The sequence below is a fragment of the Diadema antillarum genome, unplaced genomic scaffold (genome assembly GCF_040938485.1).
Source record: "Diadema antillarum isolate AM-2024a unplaced genomic scaffold, OU_Dant_1.0 scf00000074, whole genome shotgun sequence".
In the NCBI taxonomy this organism is placed as follows: domain Eukaryota; kingdom Metazoa; phylum Echinodermata; class Echinoidea; order Diadematoida; family Diadematidae; genus Diadema; species Diadema antillarum.
This window is the reverse complement of record NW_027270963.1, coordinates 3,173,411-3,195,467: the sequence shown is the minus strand read 5'-3', so window position 1 is coordinate 3,195,467 and position 22,057 is coordinate 3,173,411. Positions and strand designations below refer to the sequence as shown.

Here is a 22,057-nt window from a genome sequence, read left to right as displayed (position 1 = left end):
TATTTAACTATAACGGGAAGGCAACATTGTATATACAAATTAGAACATATATTATTATGACAATTAACATTTACATTAATTGTGGAGAGGCCATTTTGTGTGATGGACTTGGGTCGTTCTTTGATTCATATGGACTCGGATCGTTCTTTGAATCATATGGACTTGGATCGTTCTTTGATTCATGTACATAATATTCTGCTATAGAGATGAGAGAAGGATGAGAGAGGGCGCTATAATATGAATGTAAGAATGACCGAAGTCCTTCATTCTCACATTAATATAATATTTAACTCATTCATTTCTGGCACTTCCGGGGGTAATTAGGACTTATCATTTATACACAAGATGAGTCCATGCATAAGCTACAATTTCCCATGTTAAACTGAATTTGGCCAAAAATTGGACTTGGGTCGTTCTAATATTCAGGTCTTCAATTAATATGTTGACTTATACGTTTCATTTAATATGGTCTCGTATTGCACAGTGAAAATCAAGCAGTCAAGAATACGCTTTTATAATGCACCGCTAACACATTCAATACAGATGATAACAAATGAGAATTAAGTCGCTGTTTCCTTGACAACAAGAATATCAGTATTTATCTGCATTTTCACTGATTAACTATAAGTGTGAGTAATGTTTTGGAGACACTGAAGAAGAACTGATAATAAATCACATTACTGTACTCTATGTATGGGGACACACACGAGCATTGATTCAATTTAACTGCAAGCGCAAGATATTTTACAGTAAGGAATCATCAGTGAAGTTTGCATTTCACTTTATCCTCAGCATAAACTGTTTTATTTTCTCCCTAAATCTTCCCAACTCCCCAACTCTGCCCCCCTCCTTGCAACCACCACCCCTAGGCTCACATACTGCCCCACCCTTACCGACTCCATCCAGGCGGAGACACCCAGTCTGTTCACTAATCCCTCATCCAGTGATGATAATGCATCAATGTCGAGCTCATAATCGTTAACCAATTTCTCTTTTATCACTACAACGTCGACATGCTCGGCTCATGCCGGTATCGCAAATCCAAAGATCAATATGCAATTTCAAAGTTGCTCAAACTTTTGCGACGTTCACCTCATATCGGGAGAGATTCGGCACAAAGCTAGAGGAATAATACAGGAAGGACTGAAGGGGGATCAAGGCTCCTTGCTATTCATCAATCTGCCCTGTCAAAGCACTCATCATCTTCTTGCTTACTGCGCTAGATTAAAGTTTGCAAAACTAATCTCACTTTCACACACACACACACCGAGAGCGCCTTGGATGGCATTAACTTTCTGTCACAAGACATCACTTGAAGTCCCTCGCATGGAACCACACACTGGTTCATGATGTTTGCCAGGGAAGAGACAAGATCAAAGATGAGAGAGAGAGATCTATTACAAAGTGGCAGAAAGACTACCACAGCAGAACTTTACATCCTGTGGAGTCTGACACTGGTACAGTACTCTCCGCTTAATCGGGTAGTGTCTTGCAGAGCATTTTTTTTTCCCCAAATAAGTGGAGTAATGGATTAAGCAGAATGCGTGTTATTTTATTCAAGTCGAAAAATGAGCAGGAATCCAATTTTCTTTGCTCGTTTTCCACTTATGAATTATATTCATTTCTGGTCAGTTTTTTTTTTAATTGTCTGCATTTATTTTATTCAAAACGTAGATACCACATACTAGTCACACACCTCTCTGCATCGGACACACAGCTCGGTATGTCACTTACACAAACGGCCACAGCTTATCTGAAGTCACACAACAGCCTTAGTTAGTATGGTTAGTGTCTGCAGTATAATTTTGCAAATAATCTGCTTGCAGCCCCGAGTCCTCATCAAGCCACATACACGCTTCTAAACATCAGTCACTTTGAAACTACATTCCTATAACAATTATGCATATATATTATTCATATTTACACAAATTTTAAAGGCTTTCTGTGGGAAACCATGGAAGTAGATCAGCTTACTCTGGAAATTTAACCTGTTGAGGACGAGTCCCGAGTATATTCGGGCAGGTGTCTATGGGAAGTATGTGTTGTAGCAAAATCAAACCGTCCTCAACGGGTTAATACCCATTTATTCAGAATGCCTACCTGATTATGAGATAAATATAACATGCATCAGGAACTGTTTTTCACTTTGTAAGTCAATTAAAAAGAGTACCTGATTAAGCGTTACCCTATTAAGCGGAGAGTACTGTATTCAGTAAATTCAATTCAAACACATAAACATTCTTTAAACATACACACACACACACACACACACACACACACACACAAATATTGCAACATTTGGTATAGTTTTGTAGTAGAATTTAACATAAAAAGGCAAAGCAAATATGTGAGATAACTGAATAGAGAACAGCCATGCACACAAAAACACAAGCATACAACACCTCTGGGAATGATGTGGAAGAAATTTAGAGGAAAAGGAAGCAAAAATATTGTGCTATGAGTAGATGGATGACAATGAATAAAGTGAAGCAAAATAACATATTACATCAGATTTAATTTTTGCCTAGTTACCATTTTTAAGCACTGAGTAAAACCAGTGGGTGTTTCAGATGAGTTACCTGTGACATTTTAAAGTTAATCTATGGTATGAGGAGCGTAAATTTGTTATTAACTCACCACAGCTATACCCAAGTTTTCTTTCTGAGGTCAAGGACTAAATTGCAAGATACCCATCTGTACTTTATGGTCATGGTCATGAATTGTTTGCAGGTATCTCAGTTGTTTCATGTTCGTACTCTTCATTGCTTTGATTGTCTTCTTGTATGCCTTGTTATGACTTATTGCCACTCATGCTTCAGGCATTCCAATAAACTGGAGAAAATCTTGAACACAAGCCAAGAGTATGGAAGTTAAGGTGTTTTAATCGTAGAACAATTACAAGTGGGTCATATAATATTTGACAAGTGCTTGACAACTCTCTGCATGCTTTTATATCAAAATGATTGCCACTTCTAATGTGATTGGAACCAAAATATAGCATACAGACATGAATTCTTCAAATATGAAGTTAGATAACTCTAGAAAGTACACTAAAAACAGATGTTTAAAAATCATACATTTTGTGTACAAGGTAGATGGAAAATTCTGAACAACTTGTCTCCAATTAAATCATTATTTGCTAGTGACCACTTAATTCTAGAAGCTGTAACTTCCTATTTTTTTTTCTTTTGATATATTATTGAAGGTTTCACTGACTCATTTACAAACTCGTAAAACTTTACCATTTAAAAGTATCTTAATAGTCACAGCTTTGACTTCCACAGAACCAACAGATACTTTACACAAGCAAAACACAAGCAAAATAAAAACAAAAGTGTGGGATTGATAGTTTAAAGCCTATTTTTAGACCATTTAACAGCCGAATGCAGTAATGCAATCCTTCGAAGGCTTGAAAGCGGTTTGATGCCTAACTTTAGACGATGCTTTTCTCGTGAAGAGTACCACCTGCGAATGGTAAGCCTGGAGGAAACTGAGAAGGCTTACTATGGAGGGGTTTTTCACCTTTAACCCACTGAGGATGAACTGATTTTGCTGTACAAGCATTTCCCATAGACACCTGCCAGAGTATACTCTAAACTGGTCTTTAACGGATTAATGTCCTCATGTCGGGGTGTTTGGATTGATTTGTTCTGAATGGCGGGCTAAAATTTGGTTCTTGGCTATGGGGTGGCAGCACATCGCCACGGTGACAACAGTGGTGGTGGCGGCGGATGATGTTGACATGATAGCCCCTTGCATGTGATGGGTTGGAGGCCCTCGCCAGTCGGAGCGTGAAGATCAAACTGCTATTTACGGCACCCTGGAGCACGAATTTCATTACAAATCTCTCTCCCCCCTCCCTCTCCCCTTCCATCTTTCCCTCTCTCAGTCTCTTTCGGTTCCTCAATTTTGGCCAGCATCATGCTGATCCCTCTTTCTGACATTCCAAGGACTTCGGATCACTCTTTGATTGTTACTTGATGGGTCCCGACTGCCTATGATTCAGAGAGTTTATTTCATCTCTAATTTCAAGTATCTATCCCTCTCCTCCCCCCCCCCCCCCACCCCCAATCCCTGGCTGATCATGTTGAAAATCACTATACATGAGAAACCATTTCATCTTCGTACAGCCATTTTGGCAATAAAACCCCTTAGTCCCAACTATGTTTCTTATTTTCCGCATCAGCAGATATTCTCTTTAATGGGAGTTGAGAAAATTTGAGAAGAGTATTATCAAACCACTGCTTATATAACTCCATCTTCTCTCACAATATATATATATATATATATATATATATATATATATATATATATATGCTTGCATCTAATATTCTCGTGAATATTATCGACTGACTAATGATACTTCTTGCTCAGATCTCTTTTCTTTCTCTCTCCCCATCGTTCTTTCTCCTTGCATCTACGGAATATTCTTCTATCATCACACCACTCATTATGTCACTTCTGCCTCTTTTCCTTTCTTTTTCTTTGTCTCTATCTATTCTTTTCTGTCATATTCTTTATCATCTCTCTGTTGTTCTTGTTGTTTCTCTTTCTCTTGCTTTTTTTTCCTTCCTCCACCCTCGCTCCTTGCTGGAGGGAAATATTGTTATGACTGTCACGTTAATGAAACAGCCACCTAATATTGCAATCCTACAGTGCCCTGCGGTGAAAATGATGAACATAACGAGATTGAAGCTGAGGCATCACCCCTAATATGCCACATGACAGGGATCCCAGCATCTAGCAAGCCTTGCAAATGAAATACATATATCAAGGAGAAGACTCCAGCTAGCAGAACAAAATAATTCATTTGGCAGACATCTTCATAGCATACCTCCACAAATGGCATCAACTTTCCATTACTACTTATCACAACACAACGTACAGCACAAACTTGTGTCGAAGGGCATGCACTAACCAATTCCCATGTTAAAAAACAAAAACAAAAAACAAAAATGAAGCTAGAATAACACTCAAAAGAAAATTGACAACAATTGTCTTGGTAAAATCAGTAAATTCTCACTGATGGGGATTGTAAAACTCAAGAAAAGCCCCCTCTTAATTCAGCAATTTTTATACTAGAGGATGTGTAAAGTGTAAAGGGGACAGTACATCTACGGGGATGATGTAACAAGTTTATAGAATTATTTCCAGCCAGCCATTCAGAAGGTATCTACTTTAAATTGTGAAAATGTCATTTCTGGATCCACAGATTTCTCTTTCTAAAATCTGGACATACCTCCTTCAGGTTGAGCTAATTATCAGACCAGAAAATTGTCAATTTGACAAGCTAATCACCAAATTAATTGTGGAAGGTATATCTTCCTATTCATCCTGTCTATCCCATAGCACCATACATAACAAACATTGGTGGTAAAAATACAGCAAAGAGACTCTCCATTATGGGGTTACACACCTGTAGCATTTCCTGATGTCATGCATTTTCTCTTTCTTTTCTTTTTTTTTTGAATAACAGATCACATTACTTGAGACAATGAAGAGATACACGTAGTTTTCAACAAAAAAAAACTGCCTCGGACAGTTTTGTGGAACCATTAAAAGTGAATGATCGAGTGAAACTATGTTGGATATTGCATACCTTCAAAACACTTTGAAATGTACAGCTAGAAGATGTTCTTCCCCCTCATTATTAATGCTAGCAGAAGTAATGAATATGTCTTTGCAATCCAGATAAGAATAGATAGAACAGTCATCATCTGTGACCTAAAAAAGTGCTTACCCCTCGATACAACTAGTTGACTCTGAACACAAAGTATTAAAGGCGACATCGACAGCATCCTTGCCGGGGTATCCATCGGCTCTCAAGCTTATGGTTTCACTGCTCGTCCTCTGCCCTTATTCTTAAGACAGTCTAAATACATTAGCTACAACTATCATACAGTAAACTTGTGTGGGCGTGGCTCATCTACATTATGAGTAAGCAGATGGGTGGAGCTGGTGGGCGAAGAAAGTGGGCGGAGAGGCTGGCGCACAAATCCATAGTAACCTTTCGCCCTAGTATCACCCCTCCCCCACCTTTCAGGATGAAAACATCGGTGCCCCGATTGAGAAGGGTTTCAAGACTGACTAATTAACTTGCTGATGACAACAAGGCTAAAAACACAACTATGACAATGAAGTTATTTATAGTCCTTCTCTCTCTTGGTTTTCTTCGCCCCTATTCTCACTTGCATTTGAAGAATCATCACTTTGAAGAATTATCACTGATTCAAGGGCCAAAAACAAAAATTGCTCCTGTTCTCACATGAAATCGTTAACCCTGGACCATCCAGGCTCTGTGAATATTCATGAGAAATGATTTATCATTCTTTCAAACTCGGAGAATAAACACAAATGTTACAAAGCTCATTCCAGCCATTTACCACTTATTTGCCACTCAACATCTATTCAGCAAATTATCATTATCATTGAAGAAGCCTGCTACATCTGCTTGCAAGGACGTAAACATCTGAGCCTTTGAAAAAAAATGTAAACAAAGTACTGCTTTGACATCACTGTGATCACATTGTGAAATTGAGTATTTATGACCAATTTACTTTGGATTGGCTGTAACGCAACCTGTTATCATCAGCTTCTTTAGCCCCAGACTCGTACTGTTTCTGTTCTCACTGGCTTTCTTAAAACCGCAATTGCAGTCCTAACCCAAACAAGTGAGGTACCATTCAGTCCCCTACTACAAGAGGTAGGGCTACCACACTCTCCCCAAAACCAATGAGAGTAGATAGAGTGGTACTACATAAAGCTAAACCCATCTGGAAATTGGTGGGGCTAAAGGGGGGGGGGGTGGGGCTTAATTACTGGGATTTTCATAAACAGAGTGGTTTATCCTCAATGCAGGTGATGAAGTAGTGCAATAAAGTCAGTAGAAATGGACATTATCAATGTTTAAAATATCCCAAACTAGTCAAAATTAATGTTTGTTACTTGTATTTAGCCATCAGCATAAAAGTATATCTGTCTACATTTGTTGCACTTTTGGAAAATGAAATGAACTGAACAGGGATCAATATGATTCTTAACAGGCCACAGACTCAATTTTCTGTCATTATCACTTCTACAGAGCTCTTCATTATCTCTACACAAACACACACACGCACCCTAAAACAAAATCCAAACCCTTACATAATATGGTGTCATGAGCAACTCAAAATTAGCAGCATTTCCTAAGAAAGGCATATGAACAGCAGGTCATGTAATAACACAAATCAAAGTCAAATGCAAATCCAATATCTAAGAGTCTGAGAGTGCCAAACTCAACAAAGCCAAAGATACTGAAACTGTGGAGACTGCTTAAATTTCTGATCCCAAACTGTCAGCAATCTCTTTAAAATACTGCATATGGACAGAATCCCTTTGAGGAGCATAGAAATGATCACAAATTGTACACTTCAATGGACATTTACAGTCATTGAACAGTCTTGGATGAGACTCCGTGAAGTGAAGTGAATTAGTGACTTTTTAACCTTCTCTCTGCAATGGACTTTGGACAGTGTGTATAACGCTATGGAGTTTTCTGTGCCAATCACAGCTCAAAGTGCCAAAGAATTCAATTATATAGCAACTGCAAGTCTTTATACATCAAGTTGCATAAATCACATTTATATGTCTCATTACCATAACTTATATTTGAGTGTTTAAACTGAGCCCTACTTTAATCATAGGGCATTATATTTGTTGCACAATTATCTAAAGATGCCAAATTACTAAATTTCTAAGGGATGCTTCAATTCGTAACAAATCTCAAAACGGTTTGAAGTCAATGTTCCCATCTAAAATTAGTAAGGTTTTATATTTTTCTGATTTTGTGCAGATTCCATGAAATAAGCCAGTTTCACTTCATCTTTCTCTCAATAAACAAAGATATGCAAAGAAAACTCAGAAGTGCCAATTTGATGATTGTCCAGATAAAGACTTTTTGCAGCAAGATTTCCCTAGGATTTGAGGGGTTAATAAATCCCCACCTCTATCCCCCCCCCCCCAATCACAAATGTGGTCATAATGAGGCCCATCTAGGCACAAATGTTTTCTTGTCACTACCAAAACACAGCACATCACGATGCCACCATAGTTAATCACGATGATGTCCGCATCCCACACACCTGACAGCGCATCGCCCCTGCCGACTGCTCAGATGTTACGTTTGATCTCGCCATAAATAACCCCGCGCCGGCACTCCCGTTTCGAAACGAACCCAAAGCTGATACGCTAAATTGCCACGGGCCGCACCACGAGATTTGCAGAGCGGCAGATTGGGGGGAGGGGGGTGTGGGTGGGACAAAGAGCAAATACAACAACAATCACAAGGCGAATGTGCTCTCTATAAAATGTCCATACTGCAACTATCATCATAATGAGATGGGTATTATGCCTCACTTTCGGCAGGGCTCACAAGGACGCAGCAAGATGGGCCTGAAACAGTGGGGGACAGTTGCCACTTTCAATTGAAATCTCCTCCATTTGAAGCTGATTCAAGACGAATTGTACTCACAGCCCCAATGGCTCAGTGTAAGAATACAGCATACAATCTAAGAATATCATCGACAGTCAGTGATTGTGCACGATGCATGCACGTTTTAGCAAATACACATTGAAAAACAGAGTAAAGTTTAGGAAATCTGTAAACACTAGGCTCAGAAATTCATTTATATTTTATCCATTTTTCAATCAATCTATCTATAAATCTATGTACATATTTCTGTGTTTGTGTATTCATGTATGTTTGTCTATATGTATGCATGTGTCTCTGTCTCCATATGTGTAAATCCTCATATAAATGTGCATCAATAAGTTATAGATTCATGTATATACCAAATGTACATAGTGGCAGATTAACTTAAAAAACACATTTGAGTGTCATTTCAGAAGACTTCAGCACTGATGTCTTTCTTTTTTTTTTCAAGAGTTAACTATAAAACTGATACTCATTCATATGACTGAAAAATCACTTTAACACAAAAACAGACTTGCAAAAAAGCAAAATATATTTGAAATTGCCTTTAAATTATTATCTATCAAAATACTTCCTTTCAGAAAAAAAAAAATTAATGCGGAAGTTTTGAGTAAGATAGCAAACTTTCTTTCTGAATAATGTAATATATATCACTGCACTTCTCATGACTGACCTATAAAGATCTGATAAGATCTGATAAGATCACCAGGATTACTCCACAATTAAGACCATGATTTCAATCATGGCGCATATTTGTGATAGACAATAATATACAAATTCCCCCATTAGCTACTACACTGTATAATATGGCCAATCGAGGCATGCATAGCAGATTGCACGACAGTGGGAACCCTGCACGAGGTGAGATGGTATACATCATGATGCTGGGATTAGAATACTGTAAAACATGATATAGTCGCGGCATGAATTTTTCGCGAATTGGAGCCGACTGCCTTTTTTGCGGCATGAAATTTTCGCGAACTGCCACTGGCATTCAATGTATACAGTGTAAACAAGAACTTTCGCGCACATTTTAATTTCGCGAATCTTGGCGCTCGCAAAATTCGCAAAATTAAAATGCATGCGAACATTCCTTGTTTTACAGTATCTTGCAAAAACATGTGGGTATGTTCAGCATCCTTCGATCTTGTGGATGTATGGTGACTACTGATTGAGTTCCTTTTTTATGTATCAGACGTAAGCCTATCCAGTTCTGAAGTGAACCTCCATGCCTTACATGCTAATCTTCCTATTTGCACTCGTTTAAATCCCACGGCAGACATTATAACATAGTCTCTCAAAGGGTTGCTAACTGGTGTCCTAATTCATTGCAGGAAAATATACAGACCTTACAATGCATTTAGTCACATACATCTGCAAAGAATTTACAGTGTGCATATTCATCATTATAACTGGAGCTGCATCTGCAAGACACCTGAATTTGGTGAATTAGAATCACTCAAGAGAATGATATTTACCGCGGAGTCCTGTCCATTAGCTAGGCACACGTCACACATCCTAATTACACGTTGGAGAGTGTGGCGCGCCTAATAGGGCTTTTACCTCGCTAAGTCATGCCACACAAACACCATGGCGACAGGTTGCCATGGCAAAGACAAAACATCTTAGTTATCTCAGCTCCAAGACCCAGCTCCGCTCATTGTGGAAGTGACATCATTGATCTTCTATCTAAATTTACCCGATTAAAAGGCAGTGCAGCCTTCAATCACATTGCATCTTGGTTCGCCAGTGCTTTTTTTAAAACCAAAAATGGGCCCATTTACAGCTTGAAGAGATATCTCATTATCTCTTTATGTGCCATGGTGGAAACCCCCTGTGTCCCACATTATTCTTGGACACCAACATAGTCATGCTTTGAGAAAACATTCTGTTTTTCAAATCAATGTTACTGCTACATAGATTTCTGTTAATTTCTGTTAAGCTGGACATGCAGTGAGCAAAGTTGTACAGAAAATGCCAAGCTATGCTTTGATGAAAATTGTATTACAAATAGATGATTGTTTTTCTTTGAAATGACCAGTAGGTACATTATGTAAAGGCATGATTTTTGCACACAAAAAAGTGACAGAAACTTAGAATTTACACACAAATCTACTGGGAAACACCGCTTGATAGTCAATCACCACATAAAATGCAAGCTATATGTGAGACGAACGGAAGCACAAGAAAAGCTTTCATTGTACTGCGACATTTGGCGATTTATTCATCGGTTTGGGCGGGTTTGTGGATTTGAGCAGAATATGTGAAGTTGGTATTCAGCCGTTAACTGAGTCGGTGTGTATGATTTTCCCTTGAAAGCGGTGCATATGTCATAACAAGAGGGAAGTTAGATATTTGACTGATGGGTGACAAAAAAAAAAATCTGCATACACGTATGTAAAAGGGATACACCTTTCAGTTCATTCACAAAACTTGACCATGCTAATGCAGTGCTAGTTGTTAATCATCCACACATATTGTGGGATAGCTGGTTGTGAAGGGTTTTAAAAGGAGGGCTAAGGATACATGAGAACGATACAAAGCCAGTGGTGGGGGCTCGGAGAGGATTTTAGCTACTGCTTTCCAAAGAGAGAAGAACTTGGTTCTTTCTATCACAATCGCTTCAGTACTGATGAAACAGATGTGGAAATAGTGATGAAAAACAAGAGAAGGATGAGAAGGAAAACAAGACAAGGAGTTAGATACAGACTGGTCCCATAAGGAAGATGATCTTACATACAACTTGGCATGACTCAGCCATATCTATGCATTATTCTGGCACAACGTCTATGAGTTGTGTTGGCTGCGACCGTACCTCCCGATAGAGAATCATAGCAAACACGCCCCTGGATATTTACTCTTGCAACAAATAAATGGATAAGGAATATAAAATGATATTCTCTCTTTGGACATCGGGATGATTGATGGACAAGTGGACAGCCTGCTAATCAGTTATGTAACAAATGACGGACATCATCTGCACAGGAGAGCTGTTGTGTCATCCTTCAAATGTCACACCGGTCAGATACTGACCAGGGACGGAGACATCTGGTTCGTGCCTAATGTGTTTGAGTTATGTGGTTTCAGATTAACATGACAACCCGGTCACTAACATTGAGGATGTTGTCACATCGACGTATCATATTTCCTCACAACTTGAAAACAGCTGTGGCATTTACCTGGTTTGACTGACTCTATAAGCATTATTGCCATCTCTGTATGCACTTCGAAAATAAACATTGCCCACGTACTCCACAGTGCTAATGTCAGATTTTCCTTTTGCTGACTTGCAGGCAAATACAGTTTTTGCTGTCTGTAACTTTTCGGAAGTGCACACTGAATTACGGTAAAACACTGGGACTACAGGAAACCAGTGGTTACACACCTCTTCGGTGTGATGCTGTTATACACTTTAACAATGACTTTTATTGCCTTGACATAGTCACTAAGTGAATCTGAGTTTATGAATACTGAAATACACGAACACATTATGGAGGTATACAAACAAAAGTACTGTAAAAGTGGTTTCTTTCACGTACAGATACTTTCGCGGTTTCCATCGGTGCCGACTTTTTAGCGTGTGTTTAAATTCGCGGTTGGCAAAATCTGTGAATTCACAGTCGGCAAAATCTGCTTTATTTTGTACATGAAAACCCAAACTATAATCCAATTATTCTTGTATCTATTCAATAGAAATCAAAATTAAATGCGGGCTTATCTGAAATTCCGTCTTGAGTACTTTATAACATGCTTGTACCTACATTGCGCGGTATCGCTGTGTGTATGTTGACCATCAATACACTCAATACGCGGAATCTTTGTGTGTGCATGTGCGCAATAGCATTGTAACAAGCGGCGAGTTCAAAACAATTTCGTGTGATGTTAAATTCACGGCTCAACCTCAAAGCACGAAAAGCGCGAAAATAAAACCACCAAGAAAGAAACCACTTTTACAGTAGGCCTTACATGCCAAATTTGCGTACCATATTCATTGATAATAAGTGAAATGTTGACTGTCACAGGGTTGGGGTTTAATCACGACAAGTAATACCTTGAGTCTTTACAAATTATTCCATGGCTTAATCAGTGAAGTGGTTTGTACGGCAGTTGTAACTCACACTGCTTAATAGCATGAAGCATGGCTATTCCCCTGTAGCACAGCACGTACAATTATCTCAGTAAAACTACATAACAGCACCACTGACATCTTATGCAGTACTGCTGCATCTGGATATAACAAAAGTATGCTTATGCACAAAAATTCTGTCATTATTATTGATTGTGAAATAAGAGACACTTATGTACCCATACATATATTCCTTCCAACTCCCGTGCCCAGCCCCTCCCCCCCCCCAAAAAAAAAAAAAAAAAAAAAAAAAAAAAAAAAAATAGAGAAATTAACCATTAACACATTTCACACAAAATGTTAGAGTAAACGTAGAGTTACACATACAATACGCCTTGATGTACAATAAGCCTTTTGAGGAGATAATTTAAGCAGTCTTCACTGATTAAGTGAGAGATCAGCACATTTTAAATATCACAGACCAATGCAGATTGCAAACTATACTTGTATACAGAGCTGTGCTGCAAATACTTGGCTCGAACGAGTTGAGCTTAAAGGGAGACACTCACCTGAATCTGAGATATCGTCCCAGTACGGAGAGTCAAACTCGTAGTCACCTCGCATGATTTGCTGAAAGAGCTTGGAGTCGTTTTCATCGTAGAACGGAGGATAACCACACAGTCTATGTACAATGGAAAGACAACAGATAAACACAACTTTTAAGTTACATTAGCCCTCATTTGATTCTAAATGTGACCCTGCATCACAAAACCAACAAAAAGTCGCCAGACATGGATTTTTAGTTAAGGGCAGATTCTGAAAGAGCAGACTCTAAGCTTTCAAATGATGTATAACTCAATTCACATGGACTCTCCTAACCTACCTAAATACTGGAAAGAAAGCACACACTCTGGAAAAGTGTGAAGTGAGAAAAGAGGCTCTGAAGTACAGGGTCTACTCAAGCGCTTAATCTTTCACCAAGCCGCGCTAGCTGTGTGATAAAAGGGACAAAACACAGGATGTCAACCACATAACAACAACAATGAAGGGATTATCAGATTAAGCTAAAATTGACCATGTTCTATCAACACATTCTGTCCATGATTAATGCCAACTTTCAAAGCAGTAGCACTATCCTTTCAAAAGTTACTAGTCTTGAAAGTGAAGAGTGTACAAAGGATTTCAAGAAATGAAAAGGGGCCTCTAATACATACCTCTTCATTCTTCTCTCCCCCAAAAAAGGGTTGTAGAAAAACTGCGGAAAATGCACTTTCCCATTCGTGTTATGATCCCAAACTTAAGAATAATGTAGAAGAAAGATAGCTCTTTCAGAAAATATGGAAAACTCAAGATTGACTTATTTGACCCATTTCACTTGTTTTGGGTCCTCACGTAAAATCAAGGGGTGCGACTTTTTGTTTGTTTTGTGTTGTACGGTCACAAATCATCATGCCATTTTTCAACTGTGTCCCAGAATATGGTATCAACATCTTGGTATTGATAAGGTACAGTGATGAAATAAGCAAAAGAGTATAAGAGGACAAAAAGAGTTACTGTTAACAACCTTAACCTAACCTTAATGTACTCACAAAGTTCCTCTGTAAATTTGCTCAAAGAAACACTGAGATAGTCTCTTTATATATGTGACCCTGCACCTCAAAACAAACAAAAAGTCGCCAGACATGAATTATTAGTTAAGACCATATTCTGAAAGAGCAGACTTTAAGCTTTAAAATGATGTATAACTCAAATCAAATGGACTCTCCTAACCTATCGAAATATTGGAAAGAAAGCACAAACCCAGGAAAAGTGTGAACTGAGAAAAGAGGCTCTGAAGTACAGTGTCTATTCAAGCGCTTAATCTTTACCAAACCGTGCTGGCTGTGCGATGAATGGGACAAAAAACTGGAAGTAAACCACCAGAGTAACAACAATGAAGGGATTATCAGATCAAATTGAAATTGAGCATGCCTCATTAACACATTCCGTCCTTAATTAACGCCAACTTTCAAAGCAGTAGCACTATCTTTTCAAAAGTTATTAGAGTTGAAAGTGAAGAGTGTGGACAAGGTTTTTCAGAAATGAAAAAAAGGATTCTAAAGACGCACCTAATTACACTATTCTACCAAAAATGTTTGAGATAAACTGCTAAAAAAACACACTTTCCTGCCCATTTTATGATACCAAATTTTAGCATAACGTAAAAGAAGACCCGCTCTTTCAGAAAATATGAAAAAGTCAAGTTCGGCTAGGTTGACCCATTTCACTTATTTTCAGTCCTCACGCAAAATCAGTGTGTGCGACTTTATGTTCGTTTTGAGGTACATAGACATCTTCAGTCTTGATATATATAATATTATATATATATATATATATATATATCTCAAGACTGAAGATGTCTATGTACTTCTGTAACTTAAAGAAAAATTGAATGTATAGTGGCTTTGAAAAACATCACCGTCCCATCATTTGTTAAATTTTTCTCAAAAATTTATTACAGATTTTATCAAAAGATCACCATTTCATTCAAAAACAAACAGACAGAAAGGGATAAAAGTAACAACAAACAAGTAAAAAAAAATATTGGAGTTAATTGCTATTTTAGCTGCATTCACCTTATTATGGATGATAAACAAAATAAAGTAGGCCTACAAATCAAGCTTCGATATTCTGCATTATTTTTTTTATTTATTTATTTTTATTTTTTGACACACATGGCAATGGAGATTGCCTGGGCATTACACCAGGAGTTTGCCACAAACATAACAACAACAGGGGAGGCAGATTGTTGACTCTTTGTCTATGATCATTACCAGTAGAGGGCAGTGTTCCTATGGGGTGGTGTGCTAGTGAGAAGTAAATACAATTTGCTAGAAATGTCGCCAACGCTGCTGCTCTTTTGTTAGACTACTTCTTCCAGGCACTGGCCGACGAGAGATTGATGTCAAACAAACATTCATGTTATTTGTGTTTCCCCCTGCACACAGTGTTGAGCTGGAGACTTTGTGAATTTCCATTCCCCTTAGTCCCACACAGTATTCTATAGTATACCCTCTCCTAAACGACCCTTTTGCGGGGAAGCTTGACACATGATTGATGCGACCGACCTAAACGGCAGAATACTGTAACTGTCTGGCTAAACCGGCCCAGATATTTACGTGAATTGCCGCCTCTCTTTGTTGACATTAAGCATGCTAGCGTGCTTTGCAGGAAACTGTGATACAATGAGCAAAAAAAACAGTGCTAATGTAAGGATGTGTTGTGTGTGTGTGTGTTGGGGGAGGGGTGGGGGAGGAAATTGTTTGCATACCACAATGAAATATGTCTTTCACATAGTTGATAGCTCTAGCACTTGGCATGTATAAATGATCTTACACTGCCTTTGCAAAACTAACCCCAAAGGAAGAAAACATTCCTGCATATGGTATTAAGACTGGTACAGTACGATGAAAAATAATGTAATCTTATCAAGGATATGGGTTCAAGGTTTAGGGCCTGCTTATAAAATCACAAGAGTGCACTGTACAGAGATTATAAAATTTCCCTTTAAGAAAGTGTGATGGAATAGAAACTAGTTAAAATTTGCTAGAGAGAAATAGCAAAGTGGTCATTTAAACCAGTGTAAGCTTATCAACACTATTTTTTTATATCTTTTTGATCATTTTTAAACCATTTCTTTTTTCCTCTTGTCTGTACGACCATAAATTCTTTGGACAGCTGTGAACATTCATCAATCAAAATATGGAGGTTTCTAAACAGCATTAAGGGAGAAACTTCTAGGTTACATGAATGTAAATGAGCAGAAACATGTCCCGCATTGAGGAAATTCTTATATTCTCTCATCAGGAATTGAAGAGATATCTATAAAGGGGAATAACACCCCAAAATGCATGTGAGTGAGTGAATATGGAAATATATTTAGAACACGTCAGCAAAGCTTGAGGAATATAAGACAATGCAGTCAAAAGTTACAAATCTTTAAATTTTCGCTGGATGGGAACACTTCAACACTTTGTGACCTCACGTATGGAAAACAATTTAAAGAAAATATCAAAAAAATTGCACAAATTTAATTTCTATGAAATGTATATATTGACTCAACTCATTACTAACATGTGTCCAGGATATTATCATTCCCCCTGCTTTCTGAAAGAGGTTAAGTCAAGTGTTTTTTCAATATGCTATAAAAGTGAAAATATGTTGAAATAGATAATGCTTCTCTAGTTATTTGTGAAGTTTGTCTGCATCTCACAAAACTCTTCTAAAATTACAGGATGAGTTAATATGTACATTGTAAAACCAGAAAAGTTTACATGCATTTTAATTTCTCAAATTTCACAAGAGCCTTGATTCGGAAAATTAAAATGCATGCGAAAGTTCTCGTCTACACAATGTGCATTGGATGCAAGTGGAAATTCACAAAAAATTTCATGCCGTGAAAAAAGGCCATTGGCTTCAATTTGCGAAAAATTTCAAACCGAGGATATTTTTTGCTTTACGGTATAGTAATGTATATATATCAGAGAAATATACCGTATTTTACACAAGAAGCTCCTAAGATACGTCCCCTCCTTCCCCAAACTAAATAAAAGTAAAATATGTTTCTTCAAGAGGGTAGATCTGATACATCACTTTAAAAAATGCCTACAGTGTCACTGTATGAGCATCATAAAGCTTGAAAAAGGGTTTTCTAAACTCTAAATGCAGACTCACAGAATGTACGTGATGACGCCTATTGACCAGATGTCGATCTCCTTCCCATAATTCAGCTGCTTGAGAACTTCCGGCGCCACGTAGCCCGGTGTGCCACACGCTGTTGACATGCCTTCTTGACCCTCAATCTTCGACAGACCAAAGTCGCTGATCATGATCTTGGAATCTTCGTCGGGACTGTAGAATAGTAGATTCTCTGGCTGTTGGGTAAGACAGAAAGGGGAAAAAAGATGAAGTAGAAGAATATGAAAACACGAGTACAAGTCATATGGAACGTTAGACGCACATTCTTTTGCCTTTGAGATTCCAAATTCCTTGTGCCTGCAACAAATTCACAATATCTTCAGGAAGTGTTCTTGATTGGTTAATTCTTGACAAACTTGATGAAAGAAAATTGCACACAGCCCTGGGAATGAGGGAAGGCAGGAAAGCACTATTCATTTTTGAACAAAAATAAACAAGGTTAGCTCTCGCTTAGGAAGTTTTGGACATGTTCAACATTTTTGTCACTACCAGGTAAATGGTGGCGAGCCTTGACATTCCAAAAACACTCAAGATATGATGTAAACGATTTAAAATGATCAAACTGCAATATGTCACACTTTGTCCATTTTTTGAGGATTGTAGCCGAATCACTGTCTAGTGAGATGGGGTTTTATGGAATTTATTATTCCAAAATGAGCTCAATGTACACACACATTCTGCTGCAGCTAATGAGAGTACTTAATCCTTAACCATCAGTTCCTTTCAGTGTAAGAATGACTGAAAATGAGTAAGAATATCATGAACTACCTAATTCATAATCAGATCATCATTTCACTGAAACGTAACACTTGAAAGCTGTGATAGTGTAAGGCTGTTTAAGTTTTCATTGTAAGATACATAAATGCATGTTAGTTTCAGAATAATAACAAACACATGCTACTGTGAGGATGTTGGCATACTCTAATATTGAATTGAGATTTAACTGACCCCTCTCACCCTCTGGGTTCTAGCAGGCTTGCTCTCCATTTGAAAGCATTGTGTGAAATGCTCTGTTATGCATTTGAGGTAATAAGAGTTCAAGAAAAATGATGCTGACATGCTGGCAAAATTGACTAGATGCCGATTCTTAATAAACACACACACACACACACACACACACACACACACACACACACACATATTGTAACACTGACACAAACACAAGCACAAAAACAAACACAAACACATACACATAAAGTCTATGAGTACACGCAACAGCAACCTACGGTATACACTACAACTACACATACTGCCCCACACATGCATTGATGGCACCCTCCCACACCTCCATCACACACACACACACACACACACACACACACACACACATAGACACATTCATACACAATTACATGCACAATTTATCGCTGCGGGCTCACTTCCCGCTTGCTTGCGTCAGCACACTGTATGGCCTCACACGCCACTGCGGACCATAATTGTCCGCACCGCGAACGGTCACATCAGGGCCCAACACGATAATGAATGACCAGGGACTACTGCCACGCTGCAATTGGACACTCCCGTCATAAATCTCAATCAGTGGCAATAAGGATACACTTTGCACTCCTAAAATATGAAGAAGAGGAGAGAAGGGCATATGGCTTCTTGGAGAGAGAGAGAGAGAGAGAGAGAGAGAGAGAGAGAGAGAGAGAGAGAGAGGCATACAGGTAGAAAGAGAGATAATAGAGAGAGGGGAGATGGGGAAAGAAAGAGATAAAGATAGATAGAAAGAGAGAGAGATGGAGAAGGGAGAGAGGGAGAGAAGGGGAGATGGAGAGAGTGAGTTCAAAAGGATGACAAGCTAAAGATGATCCTCTCGGGAGTGGAATTACACCCACCCATTTACGCACATAATTGAAGTCATGGAGGTGCTGATAAGGAGCCAATACTGGCTGGGTGTGTGCGTTCGTCTGTGTGTGCATGTGTGTGTGTGTGTGTGTGTGTGTGTGTGTGTGTGCGCACACGGGTGTGTTGGCAACGATCGGGTTTGGCATGATATCGACGTCAGTTTTAATGCGTCGACAGAAAACCACAGACGCAACAGGCTGATCAGATGAAGGAGGAACACTCTGGTATTATTATGCTATAGTTTAATGAAGGGTGTGGCACTTTGAATTAAATGCAAAAAAAAGAGAGAAAAAAATGGTGGGAGTCAGCTAACGATGCCACTTAGCCACCATTGACGCACTTGTCTAGGCACGTGTCTATATTATTTTCTTTTGTTTTGTTTTGTTTTTAAGTGAAACGCATCACGTAGGAGAGATCTCAAACAATATGGAAATAAGTATTTTAAATGCCATTAACATGCACAATGCACAAAACAAAAGTGTGGCATCATCACTGACGAACTACTGCTTCGTATTAAAAAAACAACAACTAAAAACATTGAAGCAAGAAGACGGTGGTGGAAACACATCAATTCAAAAAGCAAAGAGACACAGTCATAGGGACAGAGAAATCAAGATAGATGTTAAGAGGTACCACAAGTTGACAAAAACTGATCAGATTTAAAAGGAAACCTAAACCCAAAATAAATGTGAATTGGGTGAAAGGACCTCCAAGAATTTAAAAAAAGAATACACAAAGGCAATCCATGTCACCACTAAACAGAGAGGTGTGCTAATTGTTATTTCTTTATAATTATGTAAATGCAGTATAAAATGGTATGTTATTTATATGTCAGGCACATGAATCTAACAAAAATTTAAATGCAAAAACAGACGTATCCATTTTCATCAATATGATATATCCACAAAAAAAAAATATACATGTGATCTATGTGATATATGTGATTTAATATCTGCAAAAATATTTCTTGTTAAGCAATGAGTTTGGTATCATTGAAAGAATTTTACTTTTCTCTATTTGATGATGACGTTACTTTAAAAAAAATGAAAATGCAGTTATCTGTTTTCACAGACAGGATTATCCCACTTTGCTAGTAATCTTTAGAGGAAACCAAAACCCAAAGAGAAATGTGGATTGAGTGAAAGCAGCAACATTAGAACAACAGATCAGTGAAAGTTTGAGGAAAATCGGATAATCGATGCAAAAGTTATGAATTTTTAAAGTTTTGGTGTTGGAACCGCTGGATGAGGAGACTACTAGAGGTTATGGCATCATGTGCGGACAACAATATAAAGAAATATAAAGGGAATTCCACAAAATTCACTTTTCTAGCATAACAAAAGAGCAGTTGACTAACTGCTTTCAGAAAGCAGGGGGAATAATTGCTACCCTTTACATATGTCAGTATCAAGTTGATGGAATGTGTAATTTTAATGAAAAATGAATTTTTGTGATATTCTCTTTATATTTTCTTTATATTGTTGTTCACACATGACATCAAAACCTCTAGTAGTCTCCTCATCCGGTGGTTCCAACACCAAAACTTTAAAAATTCATAACTTTTGCATCGATTGTCCGATTTTTCCTCAAACTTTCACTGATGTGTTCTACTACTGTTGCTGCTTTCACTCAATCCACATTTCTCTTTGGGTTTTGGTTTCCTTAAACTAAAAAAACAAAAAACAAACAATTACTAATTCCTCTTCTACATCTTTGGTGTTCTGAACCACAGAGAATAATAAAGATTGCTGTCATTGGTTCTTGAAGCTCTGATGTTTAAGGTGATTAAAAACAAAATCACCTTACCGGTATATAGATGTTCTATAGTTTTACCCACCAGAAAAACAGCCAGTACTGAAGTCACTTTGATTTTTTTTTTTTTTACATGTTTCACTTGTATGAATGGTCAGGCCTGTCACTAACATAAATTTCATAAATAATTCACATCTTGTAGGATTTGGTGAGGTACATACTACTGTTAAGTATCATGCACTAGTCATTTACCATTTATCTCCATTCATTCAAAGATGCTTTAAATGTACTCTAAAAGTCTAAGTTTGTAATCGTTTTATCATAATATCCCCTCGAAGAAGTATCTAATTTCACCATTTAAGAAAAATCTTGAAGAAAAATAACATGATCATATTTTTCCCCTCTGAACATTTAAGAGCCTTTGAGTCACTGTCTCATATCAGTATATGTGGTGTGACATATATTGGTAGCATAGATGCCGCAGCATCATATCATATTTCTTTCAAAAACATTCTTGGTGGTATTATTCCAGGCTTAATATGCTTGTGTCCTTCATTAAGACCATTTCCCAATCCAGGAAAGGGTATTATCTCATCACTTAGCTCTGCTTCTCTTGGAAATGTGGTTAGAGGCTCTGGGGAGCTTTCGCTTGCAAAGTGGTCTCATTTATGAAACATTACTCAACTGGCTACTGGAAACAAGAACAAAAACAGGATCCCACATTTGCTAATGAATTCATTTGCTTCCACATTACACAAGTAATGACCAAGGAACATTAATATGAATGAACACGTTACATTAGAAATCAAATTGAAAAAACACTATCTGCACACCTCTCAGCATTCACAGGAGTTTGACATTCACAGTGTCTGACAAAAACTGAACCGATTTTTAGGAGATTCCAAACAGAAACAATGGCTAATGAGCAAGATTTGAAAGAGATTATTGTTAAAACGTTTCAAATAGTAAGAGAGTCACCTAGATTATTATTTTTGGACAATATTGAATTAATTCAACCCTGGGCCAAACTGCATAAACAAGGAGGGAAAAATGCTACGTTAAAAACTATCACAGCAGCCAGTCGTGAGCTTTTACGATTCCTGCTTCTTCTCATGGCTGTTGTTGTTGTTGTTTTATAATACAATTGATTGTTTACATCACTTTGGGCCTGGCCATTATTGATC

General features: G+C 37.9%; 1 protein-coding gene across 1 annotated transcript in view; it reads right to left on the bottom strand.

The window, feature by feature from the left end:
• LOC139717315 (calcium/calmodulin-dependent protein kinase type 1D-like) overlaps positions 1 to 22,057 on the bottom strand; it is a 159,094-nt gene that overhangs the window by 28,166 nt on the left and 108,871 nt on the right. Inside the window, exons 5-6 of the mRNA XM_071628808.1 lie at positions 17,250 to 17,449; positions 13,106 to 13,218 (exon numbers count right to left, since the gene is read on the bottom strand). Coding sequence (XP_071484909.1) covers positions 13,106 to 13,218; positions 17,250 to 17,449 — 313 coding nt within the window. The remainder of the gene's footprint in view (positions 1 to 13,105; positions 13,219 to 17,249; positions 17,450 to 22,057) is intronic.